The 17,296-nt window shown below is 43.8% G+C and overlaps 1 protein-coding gene across 1 annotated transcript; it reads left to right on the top strand.

Annotated features, from left to right (window-relative positions):
* The first annotated feature begins 533 nt into the window (after positions 1-533).
* Positions 534-17,291, top strand: grtp1a (growth hormone regulated TBC protein 1a). Its single transcript, XM_079997149.1, has 8 exons — positions 534-621; positions 3,498-3,649; positions 3,997-4,155; positions 4,261-4,385; positions 9,759-9,855; positions 10,360-10,532; positions 13,355-13,540; positions 16,440-17,291. Exons 1-8 carry the CDS (start codon positions 536-538, stop codon positions 16,530-16,532), a joined length of 1,071 nt encoding a protein of 356 aa, XP_079853275.1. The 5' UTR covers positions 534-535; the 3' UTR covers positions 16,533-17,291.
* Positions 17,292-17,296: the final 5 nt, after the last annotated feature.

Below are 17,296 nucleotides of genomic sequence, written 5' to 3'. Positions count from 1 at the left end.
AAGATTGATTTAGGAGGACGAATGCAACGCCCGGGCCTCTAACAGCCCCTGCCACAATTCTGTCAAAGTTGCTTGTTTTGGCAGAAATGCGAAAATAATTGTCACAGTTATTGATTTTGGTGGTATGCATCGGTATGATTCAACATGAAGTATGCCAAATGCCGGAGCCTCATTTTCCGCAACCACATTTATTTGTAGTCCTCTTAATTATCTCCAATCTTCTAAGTCGCGAACGAACCGACGACTTGCTTTTGCCGGAGTGACTCCCGACGTCCGACTCCTGGTTCATTCATGGGCGAGATGCGTTCGCAACGACCGCATCGTTCGCGCATCTCGCGTCGCTAATCCCCACAAGTCGCAAACCGAGCGCAAGTGCGCCGCGGCTCCCGGTTCCCCGCGCGTACCGATGCGGCGGGAAGAGAAAGTTTGACCAACTCCCGTGGCGACCTTTGTTCCACTTGAGCGTTGAACGCAGTGTGCTGCAGAAGCCCATGGCACCGATCCCTTCGACAGAAGTGGCGTAGGGTCCGACGCGATGGAGCAGCCACGGGACAAAGCGGCGAACGGGACCCGCTCCAGACAGCTGGTGGCCGGCGTCAGGGCCGTGGACCGAGTGGAGAGGTGAGAAAGCTCCGCGGACACCGGGGGCAGTATATTTTCGTGAAGGTTTAGTATGCTGATGTTAAAGAGATCACTTCTGATTTCAGCAGCATTGGACTGATTGTTAGTAGAGAGTAGAGTATTTCGAGAATTAGCGTAATTTGCTCGAATTTCAGTTATTGGGGTTTCATCATTGAGTTTTTAATTTCGTACCGTATGGTTCAGAATTCAAGATTCAATATGAGATTTATGATTTGAATCCGAACATGAAATTGTGGTACAAATGCCTATTATTGAATCGATTATAAATTATGTTATGTGGCCTCGCCCTATATGTAACGTCTTATTACTAAATATACACTTCCTTGAAGCAGTTTGCCCCCTTTTGCTTATTGCTCACGTTCAATTTGGTCATGTTGTGATAGTGGTTATGCATTTTACATATTACGTTCTGTAGTGTGCAAACATCCGGTGTGAACCTTTATTACCCAGCTTGTTATCTAAACCCAAGTGTTGTTTGAGTCGTTTAACTTCAAGAGATTTCAAGATTCTTTATTTGTCACATGTAGTCATACAAGTACAGCAAGCAGTGCAGTGATAGAACGGCAAACTCCAAGGGTGGTTCAAAACAAAGGATCAGAATATTATATATTACACCGATCAGCCACAACATTAAAACCACTGACGGGTGAAGTGAATAACATTGATCTTCTCGTTTCAATGGCACCTGTCAAGGGGTGGGATATATTAGGCAGCAAGTGAACAGTCAGTGCTTGAAGTTGATGTGTTGGAAGCAGGAAAAATGGGCAAGTGTAAGGGTCTGAGCGACTTTGACAAGGACCAAATTGTGACGGTTAGACGACTGGGTCAGAGCATCTGAACAACAGCAGGTCTTGTGGGGGCAGAAGAGCTACTGTAGCACAAATTGCTGATGAAGTTAATGCTGGTTATGATAGAAAGGTGTCAGAACACACAGTGCATCACAACTTGCTGCAGATCAGAGTGCGAATGCTGACACCTGTCCACCACCTAAAGCGCCTACAATGGGCATGTGAGCGTCAGAACTGGACCATGGAGCCATGGAAGAAGGTGGCCTGGTCTGATGAATCACCTTTTCTTCTACATCATGTGGATGGCCAGGTTACGGTCCGATCGAGCATCCGTGGGATGTTCTGGAGCAACAGATACCACAAGACACGTTCAGAGGTCTTGTGGAGTCCATGCCTCGATTGAACAATCAACGGTAAAATAAAATATGGCAATAACCTCTTGATAAACAATAAATATTAACCTTAAAGTGACAAGTTTTCGGACAGTATTGGACATACCATAATCCACCAAGAGCTGGGCATCAGTGCAGGAAGAGTAGAGCAACGTCCCAGGATCTGCAGCTTGCTCCTGCCTTAGGTCAGTATTCATGACTCTACCGGCAGAAAGACGCTGGGTAACAATGGGGATTCATGCACAGCAAGGCAGAAAGCAGAACGAAAAAACACAAACCTCTGTCTAATGTATACCAAACACATCTGGATGATCCGGTAGAGTTCTGAAACCATGCCACGGTTCTACAGGGAGGAGCTGCACACATTTTCTTCTCTGCACTTTGCGAGACCGAGCGATGGCAATTGGAAGTATTTGAGCAGTTTCTGCAAAAGGCGGCAGAACCAGTTACTGGATCTGAGGCCTGGGCGTTTAGTTAAGTTACAAAAAATCATTAGTGTAAAATCAGTCTTTCACATTTAATATCAGAGTTCGGGTTTAACATTAATAATGCTACGTGTCAAAAATATGCAAAATCAGACAGGGGGAAAATTGTCTTTGGTCATGTGCCTTTATCAAATTCATGAATTTTGATTAAACCTTTCTTTGATCAAAAAGTTCAGAGCTGGGCGATATGGGAGTAGTTATCTAGAATCGAACTGTGATTCGTCCCACTGAATAAAGATGGTAATATAATATATTTCAGGTGTCTAGTGAATTTTTGGTAACTTTGGTTCATTTGGTGTAAAAAAGAAAATTGTGAAGCATTCAACGGTTATTTTTATTTTGGGGGCGGGCGTTGTCAACGAGACCAGAGATGACTACATTTATGTAGAGGGTGGAATTGCATTTTTCCTATGGTGACGCAAGAAGTCCTGCATTTCAAAGACAGCTGCGGTATTCCAAGTAATGACGACATCATGACCCTTATTTTCCAACCGTAGTGATCACAGGGATCTCTGTAACATGACGTTCTGCTATGCGTTGTTGTTTGAAACATGGCCCTTTCACGCAAGTGTAACATTTGCATGCATTTGCTGGAAGCCGGTATTTGCATTTTCAAACAAGCCAACTCCAACAGAACGTTGGCATGGAGCCGTGTTGTTTAGTGTTGTTGAGGTATGTTAGTAACGTTTAAAAGTGTTTCCATGCATGCATGAATTCTATCACTTCAATGTAGAGGATTGCTGGGGCTGTAGGTGCTTTTGCACTCGTGAAGGTTGGAGCAGTCAGATTATGGTATTACATAAGCATCTTTAAGACGCTGCTTTCAGCCGCTCTCTTCCGTGAAGTGTTAATCTGGAGGCAGAAAATTGGACGTGTGTTTTGGTGACAAAGGCTATTGAAGCACATGACACAGCACCTGAAGAATAGAACTAGTGTCTCTCTAGACTGGAAGATGCGCGTAATGAATATGCCAGGACCCTGTGAATAGAAAAAGACAAATTATGAAAGGCCCAAAACCTGTAGAGGTATAGAAATGCTGTTTTTGCCTTTCTATTAAATTATAGAGCTAATTTACGTTTAAAGTCTAAACATTCCATTGACTGTTTAGTTCAGCAACTCTGTCTGAAAGCAATTTTTTTTTCTTTATTGGTGATATAACTAGGCCATGTCCTTCTGACTTCCCGCTTCAGGGTGGACCCGTACGGCTTTGAGCGCTCCGAAGACTTTGATTACGAGTCTTACGAGGAGCTCATGTCGGAGTACCTGGCCGTGCTCACCAGGCGCTCCATCAAGTGGTCCAAATTTCTCAAAGGCCGGAGCAAGATTGAAAAGACTGCAAAATGTGAGACAACTTGGCTAAATATGTATTTCTTTTCTAAATAGATAGTGGAAGCGTTTCCAAATTACACAAGTTGTTTGCAAGGCCACCTCATTGTGGCGTTACATAAACATTTATTTTGTAATGAACTTACGGATCTTATTTTCCAAATAGACAAATCAAGATTACCTTGAAAAACATCAAATAGCACAATGTGCATTTTTTTATAGAATTGTTTTGGTCCATATTTGTTTATTATATTTACATTTATTGTGGAGATGAACAATATACCAAACCTTCACTTAGTTAGAACCTCAGGAGCGCAATGTAAAACCACAACAGCAGCAGGCTTTGTTCTCTCTCCCACGCAGTGAAGCGCTACGTGCGCAAGGGGATTCCGAACCAGTTCCGCACGTTGATATGGATGGCGGCCAGCGGAGCACAGGAGCGCCTGGAGAAAAATCCCGGTTACTACCAGTCCATGCTGGTGGCCCAGCATGACCCCAGACTGGTGGAGACCATTTGCACAGGTGACCTCTCTCTCTTTTTTTCTGGATCTGGGACACTTTGACCTGCAGTCTGAACATGACCCGACACCTGGTTTGTGTTTGTGTGTGTGCTGTCCTCTTCCTCAGACCTCAACAGAACATTTCCAGACAACGTCCATTTCCGCAAGACGTCCAGCCGCTGTCTGCAGAAAGCTCTTTACAATGTGCTGCTGGCGTACGGACACCACAATCCCGCCGTGGGCTACTGCCAGGTACTACAGGGCACTGACCGCAGACCGCCAAACCAATTGACATGTTTTACAATTGTTGAAAAACAAAATGTATTTGAACTCACGAGTAGTTTGGGATTCCCTGTAATGTCAGCGGCCACCGTGGGGACCGACCAGAAGTGTTTTCAACTCAGTTATCTCTGGCAATGAGCCACCGCATCTCTCCATTGGCACGTGCGTTGGCACTGAAGAGGAAAGTGAGATGTAGTTCTCAACAACAGCTGCTTGTGAGATGTGTTGCGAGGAAGTAATACTGCTTACCCTACATAACATACTGTATATGCTTTTAAGTTCAGAATTGCAAAACAAGACCCAGTGTTCTCATTTTCTGTCAGTTTTTATAGCTGCGTTTAAAAAAAAAAAATATATATATAATAATTCATACTGATGCGAAAACAACAAAACACATTTTATTAAAGGTCACCACTTGTGAAAAAAACACTTTCAGTGCTTGTGCACGTACATGTGGGTCTCTGATAGACCCACTGACACAAACTGTGAGATAAGACAACCTAGTCAGTTTTTTTTTTTTTTTTTTGTGGGCAGCCTAGGTCAGAATTCAGCAAGACCTTCAGATTTGCCTCCCCCTCCTACGTCAAGTAGGGGCTTAAGAATAATACCAACTCCCACCCCCCCGCATCTGAGTATCTACACCCACGGCTTGAGAACTACCTTTGCCAAGGTGCACCATTTTATTCTCACAAGCTCCGGACCCGCTAACATTATGTCGAAGCCAAGCGCTAAGCATGGGAACTGCTCTGTTGTCGGCTGCACAGACCAGCACAAATCTCTGCATCAAGCTGCAGCCGCAGAAGACCGAAGAGCTGAGTGGATAAAGTTTATTTTAATTTTACTTTAAAAACCTTGAAGACGGGTGCATGAAACGCACAGAGCTGGTAGTAAAGGCTTGACTGAATTTGGGAAAAATTTCGAATTCAGTGTATTGAAATTATATTTATGGTGCTTAAAGTTAGCCTGACATCGCCAGACCAGTTTGCAAATGGGATTTGGCCAGGGATCAGCTGGAAATCTGTCTGCACGGGAGGGTGGCCAGACATATCTGCAGAGCAAATAAAACATGAGCTTGCAGATTCGTCGGGTTCCCAGGCAAGCTTAAAGTGGCAAACTCCAAGATTTCGGTTTTGTTGTTTTTGGCGGCACCTATGGTGAAGAGCGGTAAATACAAGTGTGTTTTTTTGGATCTCACTTCCCAGAGATCCAAACAGTATCACCTGTCTGATGTCAGTCAGTTGGTAGTTAGCACCTGGACCAACCACTGCTGGGTGATGGAAGACACTGAGGCTGTCTACAGGAAGGGACCAAGTAGACTCTTACTTTTTGAGGAAGCTCAGATCCTATAATGAGTGCAGCAAGATGTTGCATACCTTCTACTAGTCTGTTGTGGCTCGTGCAATTTTCTTTGCAGTCCTCTGTTGGGGCAGCAGCATTAGAGCCAGCGACTCAAAGAAACTGACCCAACTGATAAAGAAGGCTGGCTCTGTGCTGGGGGCTGCTCTGGAGCCCCGAGAGCTGGTTGTGGAGAGAAGAATGTTGCACAAGCTGCTCAGCATAATGGACAACACTGCACACCCCCTACACAACCTACTGGTCAGACAACAGAGTGTCTTCAGCCAGAGGCTCCTTCAGCTCCGCTGCAATAAGGACCGTTACAGGAGGTCATTCCTTCCCACCGCAATAGCCACCTACAATGACCCCCCCTCTGTGCCAGTAGAGGAAACTCCTCCTCTGAATGGCAATGCACAAGGCACATTTTTACTTCACATTTAACTTCCACTTTTATGCTTTACCTTTCACTAAGTTTGATTCTATTTTATTCTACTTATTTCTATTATTTCTATTTTTTATTTATTTAGTTGTTTTTTTTAATATGTATTCAAACACACGTTGTTCAAAACAGTGGGTTTTTGTAAATGATGTTTGTCTTGTCATGTATGTCATTGCTGCCACAACACTGGAATTTGCCTTTTGGGATCAATAAAGTATTTTTATCTTTTATCTTATTAAAACACGTCACTAACTGTGCCGCTAGAGATTTGAATTCATGGTGGGAATGTCACTGTAGACACCCGGGACTTAGCAGGCATTTATTTAAATGAAAAACTTTAAGAGTGGCAATTTAAAGTCAGATCATATTTATGATTTAAGCTTATTTAACCTTAAAGCCTAATTCCCGCCAACACATGGACCCTTAAAGGTTCTATCGCTAAGTTGTTTTCTTCTGCTTCGAACCACAAACAGGCTGAGACTTGGGCGGGCATTTGCAATGTTGATACCACACGCTCTCTTACTTCTATTGCTGCTGAGATATTTGGCTTTAGGGACGGGCAGCTTGATCCCCATGTTTAGTAAGCAAACTGGATGCAAACATGTCCGTGCAGGCCGGTTTTGCCTGTTTTCTAGAAATTCCCAGTAGGTCATCAGTAGCGGGGCAGTACATTAAAATCCTGTCATAGTGAGTCAAACAACATTTGATAAAGCTAAGGGTATTTCAAGATTCAAGATTTTTATTTGTATTTGAAGGAATAACTTTCTTTTCCCAAGGAATAAGTGTGATTCTAATGAATATAAGGCTTTGAAGACTCTAAACCACCCTGTGTTGTACCCTTTATTGAAGTTTGGCTGGTTTGCCACTCTTGAACACTGAACCGATCCTTACCTTTTCCTGGACAATTCTCTTCCTGCTCTGTGGATTCAGCTGTTTTCATTTGTAGTCTACACCGCCCCGCTTCAGTTTTCTGCCCCTGTGGCGGTTTCTCTGGTGGCGGAGGACTCATCACTCACTGTCACGTGCTTGTTGATGAACCTTAGCCAGATGGGGGAAAAAATGGCCCCTGGCTCTTTAAGCAGCTATTCAGTTGCTGGGTTTTACAGAGCTCAAAACATCACAGAGACAATGATACATTGAGTCGCTCAGACTCGGCCATTTCTGTTACAGTTGCAGTATTGTATTGCTGGTTTATGCTTATTACCACGTGTTCGTCAAAGTTACTTCAATCTGCTGTAGGCTTGCCCCCAAATAATTTCTTGAACTTGAAATAGACGACCAAACGTTAGTTGACGAGAAGAGTCCAAGTTTTTCATTGGTTGGTTGATCGTAGAATAGAATGAAACGCTAGAGGGCTTTTCATTTAAATTTTCTTTTAAACAAAAATAATGCTGGTTGTTCCTACACATTAATAAAATAAAATAATAATAATAATTACAGCTTTTGATGGTTTGCATGCATGCAAGCCGCGCAGCGCTTGTAAATTTTAAAGGCTGGTAATAAGTTATCATGTTGGTCTTACTGATGAATTAACAAGATGTTCAGTCCCCTTGCTGGTTATTCCGACACACTCAGAATAGGGATGTTCCTAACTACTGATTTCCCTGTTTGAACTTTGACTAGTCTACCAGTCTAGAAGTCAGAAAAAATATTGCGTATATTTTATGAGCCATTTGAAACCGTTAATCACATCCTTCAATAACCAAATCGTATTTTAAATGCCCCGACGGATCGGGCGAAGCCGGACCAGAGGTGGGTCCGAGTCCCAGGGGGACAGGGAATACGCAGCGAGTGAGTCCGCGGCCCCGGGAAGTGGCGAGGTTGAGGGGGCGCTGGGACAGGGATTCAGGCCGGGGCTGTTCAGTGAGTAACAGAGACCGCGGCCCCTGGAAATGCATCCAATGAGGGGTCCCTAACGAGGGGACGCCGACAGCAGGAAAACAATCTTCCGTACACCACATTTCAGTACCAATCATATCAATATGTAATTGAAATATGTACATTATTAAAATAATGAGGCCGAAATAAATTTAACCAATATAATGTTTACCGGTGTTATTAACAGGTGGCTTACTTTGTGTGCGCAGGGCTTGCAAATTAAATTAATATTTTAAGGGCTGGTTATTAAGTTTTGTATTTATCTGTAATGTAGCACAGTGTTAACAATGTTATCAAACATTCTTTGTCGGCCCTCGAACTCAAACCATTTTCTGATGCCCTAAAAACATATTTCAATAATTAAATTAATATCATAACGTACAATGATTAGTCGACTAATGGCTTGATGTGACCACTAATAGTCGACTAGGAAAATCTTTAGTCGCAGGCAGCCCTAATCGTCTATGATTTTTATGTTCATTCCATTTTAAAGCATTGGCACTTCTGCCTGTTCAAATGGAATTCACGAACACAAATTACAGCAAAATTAAGTAACTCAAAATATAGTGTCAATAAAACATTTTTTTATAGAATATTTAAAGATTGAAAAATGTCAACTATACACTCATTGTCTAAAAACCTCACATCCATACCGCCCAAATTCAAATGTATTTTCACAGTTAGATAATGGCCAAATTCAAATGTATTTTCACAGTAAGACAATCATCTGTTCATTAACCATAAAGAATATCTGAATCTCAAAATCCCTAGTTTCCCAACCTTTTTGTCTGCCACGGCACTCTTTTTACAATGAATGAATCCCATAGCACACAACTAAAAACATCAGAAACTTGTAGAACTGTTCTTATTGTTATGGCCTACTAATAGTGATGCAAGGCTTGTATGATTAGTTCTAGGCCAACAAATCTCCGAAAGGACTCAGTTGTTTGGAGTCACCCCAGCAGAGCGAGCAAATCTCGAATTCGCAAAATGAAAATAATTACTGACTAAATAAAAAGTCCAATGAAAAAAGGCCGTCGCCTTTTGCACAACTTGTATTGAATGTATTGAACATAAATGGTGTAAAGGGAAATGCATATCTCTTATTCACATGAGCCATTCACACCCCAGAGCCGAATCAACTCTTCTGACTTTCGCTCACAGGAAGTCCTCCGTCGCGCACCGTGCGTTACACCAACTGAATGAAACAAACAGTCAGAAAATCGAACGACTCTTTTTACCCAGTGACTCGTCAAGAAGCAAATTTCAAAAAGAGTCGAACCTTTACGTATTACGTATAATTGTCCCTTTCAGAGTCAAACGTGTTCTGATGAACACAGAGCTGCTATTCTGGCCTGAACTGATGAATTATATGAATTATTAAACAAAATGCAACACAAATTTCCACAATCTTTTGAAAAATAGTGATACACTGAACAGGCACAGACATGCCAAGAAAGAACTGGCCGTTAATCAGGTAGGAATCAGCCTCATGGTTTTCTTTCGTGTCTGTAGGTCATATCGCGAACAAACCGCTTCAAACGCTGTCAACAAGAAAATGGAGAATCATTTATATTCCAAATCATTTCAAACAATGAAATGTGTCTTTCTCCACATCTTGAAACTCTGTGCAAACATTTGTTTGACCTTCAGTGTCTTTTAACTCCCCGTCTCTCCTTCCTCCGTTTCAGGGGATGAACTTCATCGCCGGGTACCTCCTTATCGTGGCTAAAGACGAAGAGAAGGCCTTCTGGCTAATGGAGGCACTGCTGGGCAGGATATTACCAGGTGTGTGTGCCTGTGTGTGTGTGTGTGTGTGCGTGCGTGCGTGCGTGTGTGCCCGTCCGGCCCTGCTACTATAAATAGCCCGGCAGCGGTCACATGATCTGATCTGTCTGTAGCTTAAGACCTGTGTTTGGACTTGGTTGGCACGGCACTCGGAGAGAGAGTGACCAATCCCAGTCTGCGTGTCTGTGTTTCACTTCCTGGTTCCCGTTAAGCCTGTCTGGCACGCTTCAGTTCATCCGGGACTGACAGGGGGGAAATTTGTCTGATTAAACTAATGACAATAACAGTCCACACTTTAATTGATCAAATGGCCAGTGAAATGTTTCCAAGAGCAATGAAAAACGGATTAAGGCTCCAACCACTTCTAGGCAAATTATGGGAGACCACTGACTATGGCGATATCCATAATGAAGTCAATGTTCTGAAATTGAATTGGTGGAAATGGAGGCAGTGGGATATAGGTTTTGGTAAATTGAAATGTTAGTGTGTGTCTGTGTGTGTCAGACTACTACAGCCCGTCCATGCTGGGCCTGAAGACGGACCAGGAGGTTTTGGGGGAGTTGGTTCGGGTCAAAGTTCCCCTGGTTTGGCAGACGATGGCAGAGCACAACGTCATGTGGACCCTGGTGGTCTCCCGCTGGTTCATTTGCCTCTACATAGACGTCCTGCCCGTGGAGGTGAGCTGGGGCTCATTGTAACCTTTGTCTTTTATATATTTTTTTTACATGATTATTTTTTTATTTTGTAAAAGCTGGTAAACAGTTTACAATACATCAATTTCAATGTCTCTTTTTTTTTTTTTTTGAGGGAGATTGTGAAATAAGATGGTACTTTATTGATCCCCCTCCTGGAGGGGAAATTCAGGCACTGCAGCAGCTCAGTGGGGAACAATAAAATAAGTAATAAACAGCTCAACAAGTACAATAAAACAAGTAATACAGATATGTCTGAAGAATATACAGTGTTGTTATTTTCAGTGAAATGCAAAAAGAATAGTATGTAAAATATGAGATGAACAATGTGGAAAGTGGCAAATGGAAAAACAGTATTTAATAACAGCATAATGGCAATTATGTTTATTATAGCTTGTATTTTATGTAATATGTTTTAATTCAAGCATCAAAAACATGCTTAATTCAATTCTATCTTAAGTTTAACTGCTTCTGTTTCACTAATGTGAATGTCCATCAGACTGCATAGATAAATCTAGTGGCCGAAAGCATTCTCATTCTCAGTCACTGCTTGAAGACAAGAGGATATCAATTCTTTGTACAGGTACTCCTCACTTAACAACCTACCTGTTTAACCACCATTCAGACTTACAACCAGCTCTCTGACCAGTCTGTATTATACGCTGAGTACAATACCACGGCGTCTCAGCGTCAAGCATCTCATTGCACATCACCCTTTATATACTACAGTGGGGCAAAAAAGTATTTAGTCAGCCACAAATTGTGCAAGTTCTCCCACTTAAAAAGATGAGAGAGGCCTGTAATTTTCATCATAGCTACACTTTGACTATGAGAGACAGAATGGGGGGAAAGAATCCAGGAAATCACATTGTAGGATTTTTAATGAATTAATTGGTAAATTCCTCGGTAAAATAAGTATTTGGTCACCTACAAACAAGCAAGATTTCTGGCTTTCACAGACCTGTAACTTTTTCTTTAAGAGGCTCCTCTGTCCTCCACTCCTTACCTGTATTAATGGCACCTGTTTGAACTCGTTATCAGTATAAAAGACACCTGTCCACAACCTCAAACAGTCACACTCCAAACTCCACTATGGCCAAGACCAAAGAGCTGTCAAAGGACACCAGAAACAAAAGTGTAGACCTGCACCAGGCCGGGAAGACTGAATCTGCAATAGGTAAGCAGCTTGTTGTGAAGAAATCAACTGTGGGAGCAATTATTAGAAAATGGAAGACATACAAGACCACTGATAATCTCCCTCGATCTGGGGCTCCACGCAAGATCTCACCCCGTGGGGTCAAAATGATCACAAGAACGGTGAGCAAACATCCCAGAACCACACGGGGGGACCTAGTGAATGACCTGCAGAGAGCTGGGACCAAAGTAACAAAGGCTACCATCAGTAACACACTACGCCGCCAGGGACTCAAATCCTGCAGTGCCAGACGTGTCCCCCTGCTTAAGCCAGTACATGTCCAGGCCCATCTGAAGTTTGCTAGAGAGCATTTGGATGATCCAGAAGAGGATTGGGAGAATGTCATATGGTCAGATGAAACCAAAATATAACTTTTTGGTAAAAACTCAACTTGTCGTGTTTGGAGGAGAAAGAAAGCTGAGTTGCATCCAAAGAACACCATACCTACTGTGAAGCATGGGGGTGGAAACATCATGCTTTGGGGCTGTTTTTCTGCAAAGGGACCAGGACGACTGATCCGTGTAAAGGAAAGAATGAATGGGGCCATGTTTCGTGAGATTTTGAGTGAAAACCTCCTTCCATCAGCAAGGGCATTGAAGATGAAACGTGGCTGGGTCTTTCAGCATGACAATGATCCCAAACACACCGCCCGGGCAACGAAGGAGTGGCTTCGTAAGAAGCATTTCAAGGTCCTGGAGTGGCCTAGCCAGTCTCCACATCTCAACCCCATAGAAAATCTTTGGAGGGAGTTGAAAGTCCGTGTTGCCCAGCGACAGCCCCAAAACATCACTGCTCTAGAGGAGATCTGCATGGAGGAATGGGCCAAAATACCAGCAACAGTGTGTGGAAAACCTTGTGAAGACTTACAGAAAACGTTTGACCTCTGTCATTGCAAACAAAGGGTATATAACAAAGTATTGAGATGAACTTTTGTTATTGACCAAATACTTATTTTCCACCATAATTTGCAAATAAATTCTTTAAAAATCAGACAATGTGATTTTCTGGATTTTTTTTTTTCTCATTTTGTCTCTCATAGTTGAGGTGAACCTATGATGAAAATTACAGGCCTCTCTCATCTTTTTAAGTGGGAGAACATGCACAATTGGTGGCTGACTAAATACTTTTTTGCCCCACTGTATATACACTATATATACTAACACTATGTACACCATATACACTGTATACATCTCATCTCATCACCATTCTCAGTCTCGTTCCTGCAGTCTGTCAGTATTCACTACACTAGCGTTGGCAATGGCCACGCTCCCTTACCGTGGAACCGAACTCGGTTGTTAAGTGAGGAGTACCTGTACTCTTTTGTAGATTTTGACGACATCCGAATCAAATGTATTATTACGGATAAGGACTTTGACCTGGAGGATTGGTGTATAAAGGGTTAAAATTGAAGAAAGTCCCAGTTACAATGTGAATTTGAGGTTCGAGCTGCAGCTTGACACAATCTGTTTAATGGATCTTTGTCTGTTTTCACAGAGTACTGTAAAGCCTAGTGATTTGATTTATAATGCTTCCTGATTCTGAATGTACATTTGATGGTGGATGCATTTGTCATTAAAAAATATTTTGCCGCCCCTCCCCCCACCCCGCGCAGACCGTGCTGCGGATCTGGGACTGCCTGTTCTACGAGGGCTCCAAAATCCTTTTCCGTGTGGCCCTGACGCTCATTCACCACCACCAGGACTCAATCCGGCAGGCGCAGTCGCTGCCGGACGTCTGCCAGAGCTTCAAACATATCACCCACGGAGCGTTCGTGGACGAGTGCCACACCCTCATGAAGGTAATGACCAACATTATTTATCATCAGAGTGATCACGGAGAATTTGACATATCGATATTGCAATATCTGCTCATGAATTTAAAATTCACATTGAAGTGCTAATGTAAAGTTTAGTGGACTGGGTGAAAATGGGACCTATTATAAAGAACTATTTTTCAGTGCTTGTGCACATACATTTGGGTCTCTGGGCCTACTAATACACAAACTGTGAAATAAGACAACCCAGTCAGTTTGCTGTTAGCTGCCTATTTCATTTTTCTTACCTGTGCTGTCAGCATGCTGAACATGCTGGAGTTGCGCATGCAATGCTTGGCGGCCGGGGGCTGACCAGGGGCCTGATGGGGACGCAGAGCTGCTCGGCATGGCGGAGGCGCAATGGCGGGTCGCTCTGCACCCATGGCTGGTCGCGGGGGTCTGGGCATCCTCCCTCATAACATTTTGAGCGTGAAACACTTCATTTCCTGCCTTCTGTTGGGATTTTATGGACCAATAAAGCCTTTACCGCATAAATTTATGCTGGAAATGTCTTATGTTCTTAAAATTCTTAGAAGTACGTTTGCTCTGCTTTTCACAGCAGTTCCGAAATCACTCTTTCTATCATCCCCAGCGAATCCTTGCAGTGCAAATGCAGTGTGTATGTTCTGGAAATGTCTTTCAATGCAGGTACTCCTCACTTGACGACACCTGTTTAACAACTGTTCAGACTTACCACCAGCTCTCTGACCAGTCTGTATTGTACGCTGAGTACAATACCACGGCGTCTCAGCGTCAAGCATTTCATCACACATCACCCTTTATATACTATATAAACTATATACACTATATATACTTACACTATGTACACTATATACACTGTATACATCTCATCTCATTATACTCGTACATCTCTCATCTCGTCTTGTTCCCGCAGTCTGTCAGTATTCACTACACTAGCGTTGGCATTGGCCACGCCCCCTTACCGTGAAATAACGAGTCCTCACTTATCGACCAATTCACTTAACGCCCTCTAGGAACGGAACTCATCGTTAAGTGAGTAGTACCTGTATTATCTTTTTTGTTTGTTAATTTCTCGCCGCAGATTAAGCATGAGTAAGCAGCGTTGGTGGTGAAAAAAACAAATCGGTCCGCTCACTTTTAAATTCTTTATTTTCCTCCAAGACTTTTTGGGGATTTGGAAAGCATAGCTATTGCCCGCAAAATAGTTCCAAATATGAAGATAAATAATATGGCTGTTCGGTCAGAGCTGCAGTCTAATTACTGCGTTCCTGGAGAGCGCGTGCAGCTGCCATCCAGTATTCACTCCCAGCTGTCTGCTCTCCCATTGGCTGGAATGCCTGCATGTGCGTGAGTAAGGGGCCCGAATACTCGATTTTGGGGCCCGAATACTCGATTTTGATTGGTTCGTTCCTGTGGCGTGCTTACAAAGCAGCTGCGTTCCATCAAAGCTTGAACTTGGAAAACTTAAACCCCTGATGCACTAGTTTACTGAAATGTTAAAACATTATTTTTATACAGTGTATAGGCTACACATTTTTGAGAATTGGAGACTGTCAGAATCACTTTGGGCCTACAACAAAGAGAAGTGAAAATTAAAATGTTGAACAATGACTGTTATTCACTTCCATATCATTTTTTTTCAAAGCCACAGGGAGCCACTGGGGAGGGGTTAAAGAGCGGCAGGTTGTTGACCCCTGGCCTAGGGATTGCGGGATGGGTGGGGTGTGAGCTATGTGGGTGGGGATGTGGTGGGCGGCTGCAATCTTGCCCGTCACGCTCCTGCCCCGACGTGCTTCTCATCTGTCCCGAAATTTTAATCCCACTCATATTAGCCGAGAACACATACACTCACACACCAATCCTACTCCGAACAACACTCCACCGGACCAGGGTCAGCGGGGCAGGAGGGTTGCGAGTGATTTGGGTTCGACTTGCTTAAAGGACTCACATCCTGCCATTTTAACTGCAATTGCCACCAGCACGCATTGAGTATTGGGGTTTTCTGGGGTGGCAGGTCGGTGGTGGATCGGTGCGGGGGCTTGGTTGGCCGGGGGATGGCCGGGCGGGCTTGCGCCGGGTGGGCCCCCTGCCGGCTGGGCTTGTGCCTGGTGGCTTATGGTGTGCTGCGACCTGGCGGGGCTACAGAGAGCCAGAGCCCCTGGGTGGCTGCTTGCTGTTGTGGGTGGGGGTTGGGGTGCGGGGGGGCCGCAGTCGGCCTTTGCTCCCGTTGGGCGGGATCTCTGCAGCGGTTGCCCCAGGTACCAGAGCAACCCATATATATTGCGGCCTGCTGGCGTCGGCAGGTGGGCGGCAGCTCTGCTACGTGGATGGACGCTCGGGGCTCCAAGGAGTGGAAAAGGTCCCGCCGCCATCCCTGAGTCCTCAAGCCGTATAGACACTCCACGACAGCAAGAAAGCTCCAAGCACCCTGCCCTGCAGCTACAAAAGACCCCCAACCCACAGAGAAGCCAGGAGCCTGCAGAGCAACACCCACTCTGACCCAGCGGAGCATAAACCAGTTCCAGAGAGCGCAAGGAGACCCTGCACCCCCAAAGCGCACACATACAGTACAACCCACCCCCACCCCGCAAGTGCAGAACCCGGGCGCAAGACATGGACCACAGGCCCAGAGCAAGGTCCTACGCCGACAGGCCGACACCCAGCCAGAACCGCCCGCCCTGTGGGTGAGCCGGTGAAGCACCCAAGATATCTTGTTACCGTGGCCTGTCGCGATGAAGCTCGGATGAGAATTTGTCTGATCTTGTGCCATTTGCTCTTTAAAATTCTAATAAACCCTCCAAATCACTCTCATATTCTTTAATGTATTTATTCTAGGGTTATATATTATTTCATATATTTAAACAGTGTACGATAAATTTTCTTTCTTTCCCCCACCTCTCAGAAAGTCTTCACCGAACCAGGAAGCCTCTCCATGGCAACCATAACCAAGCTGCGGACGACGTGTCAAGCTTGCATCGTGGCAGAGGAGTCCTGACCCTCGTCTTAATGCCTGGCAACACACTCCTACATTCCAGAAGCGGAAAGGCACCCACAGAGATTATCCCCAAATAAAAAGAACTGCGATGCACGAACTATATCCAAGTCGGAATTTAGAGAAAGTTTTTCTTGCAGCGGTTTTCCAATGGACATTGATTGGATTTCTAATTTGAACTAATGGATGGAACACTGTGCACTACGAACAATACTCGTATTGGCTGACGAGTCCAATGTGAGACCACCAGAGGATGAGGGAGACTAGTCAGTGTTGGGGATAAACTTCCAGTCACTTTTTCTTTTCTTAGAATAATTGTTGATGTTATTTCTCTGACTTAACTGCATTTTGCGAAGCAGACCATGGAACCACTTTATTCTGTATGGATCTCTATTTTTGTAGATTAGTGTATATAAATAGTGTTGATTTTTCTAAAAGAAAACAGAATGAATGTAGAGTACAGGATCTAGTCTCACGAAACGGTCGATTCGGGTTGATTTTGATATCTGACACAGTTTTGTCTTATTGTTTTTCTATCGTTATAACTTCAAATATCTTGCTTTGCACTTTGCTGACAGTAGGGGGTGCAGCAGAGCAGAACAGGGCTTGCATCCTGGTTGCACACTGAACGGATTCCTACTGCCTCTGAAATATTTGAGAATTAAACCCTTTCTTAGATAAATTAATAGTTAAAAGAATGTAGGTACATATCCTAATAGTTCCTGGTAATGTTTTGTCTATGATCTCAATGTCCAAGCACAATTAAC

This window comes from Zeus faber, assembly GCF_960531495.2.
Source record: "Zeus faber genome assembly, chromosome: 3".
In the NCBI taxonomy this organism is placed as follows: Eukaryota; Metazoa; Chordata; class Actinopteri; order Zeiformes; family Zeidae; genus Zeus; species Zeus faber.
Note: the sequence above shows the minus strand (reverse complement) of the source record. Positions and strands in the feature narration are given on the sequence as shown.

Excerpts from the sequence above, each read along its gene's own strand:
- grtp1a (XM_079997149.1), top strand. The coding sequence starts at position 536 with ATGGAGCAGCCACGGGACAAAGCGGCGAACGGGACCCGCTCCAGACAG. Across the intron at positions 10,533-13,354 it reads TAGACGTCCTGCCCGTGGAG|ACCGTGCTGCGGATCTGGGA; the intron begins GTGAGCTGGGGC and ends CACCCCGCGCAG. Across the intron at positions 13,541-16,439 it reads AGTGCCACACCCTCATGAAG|AAAGTCTTCACCGAACCAGG; the intron begins GTAATGACCAAC and ends CCCACCTCTCAG.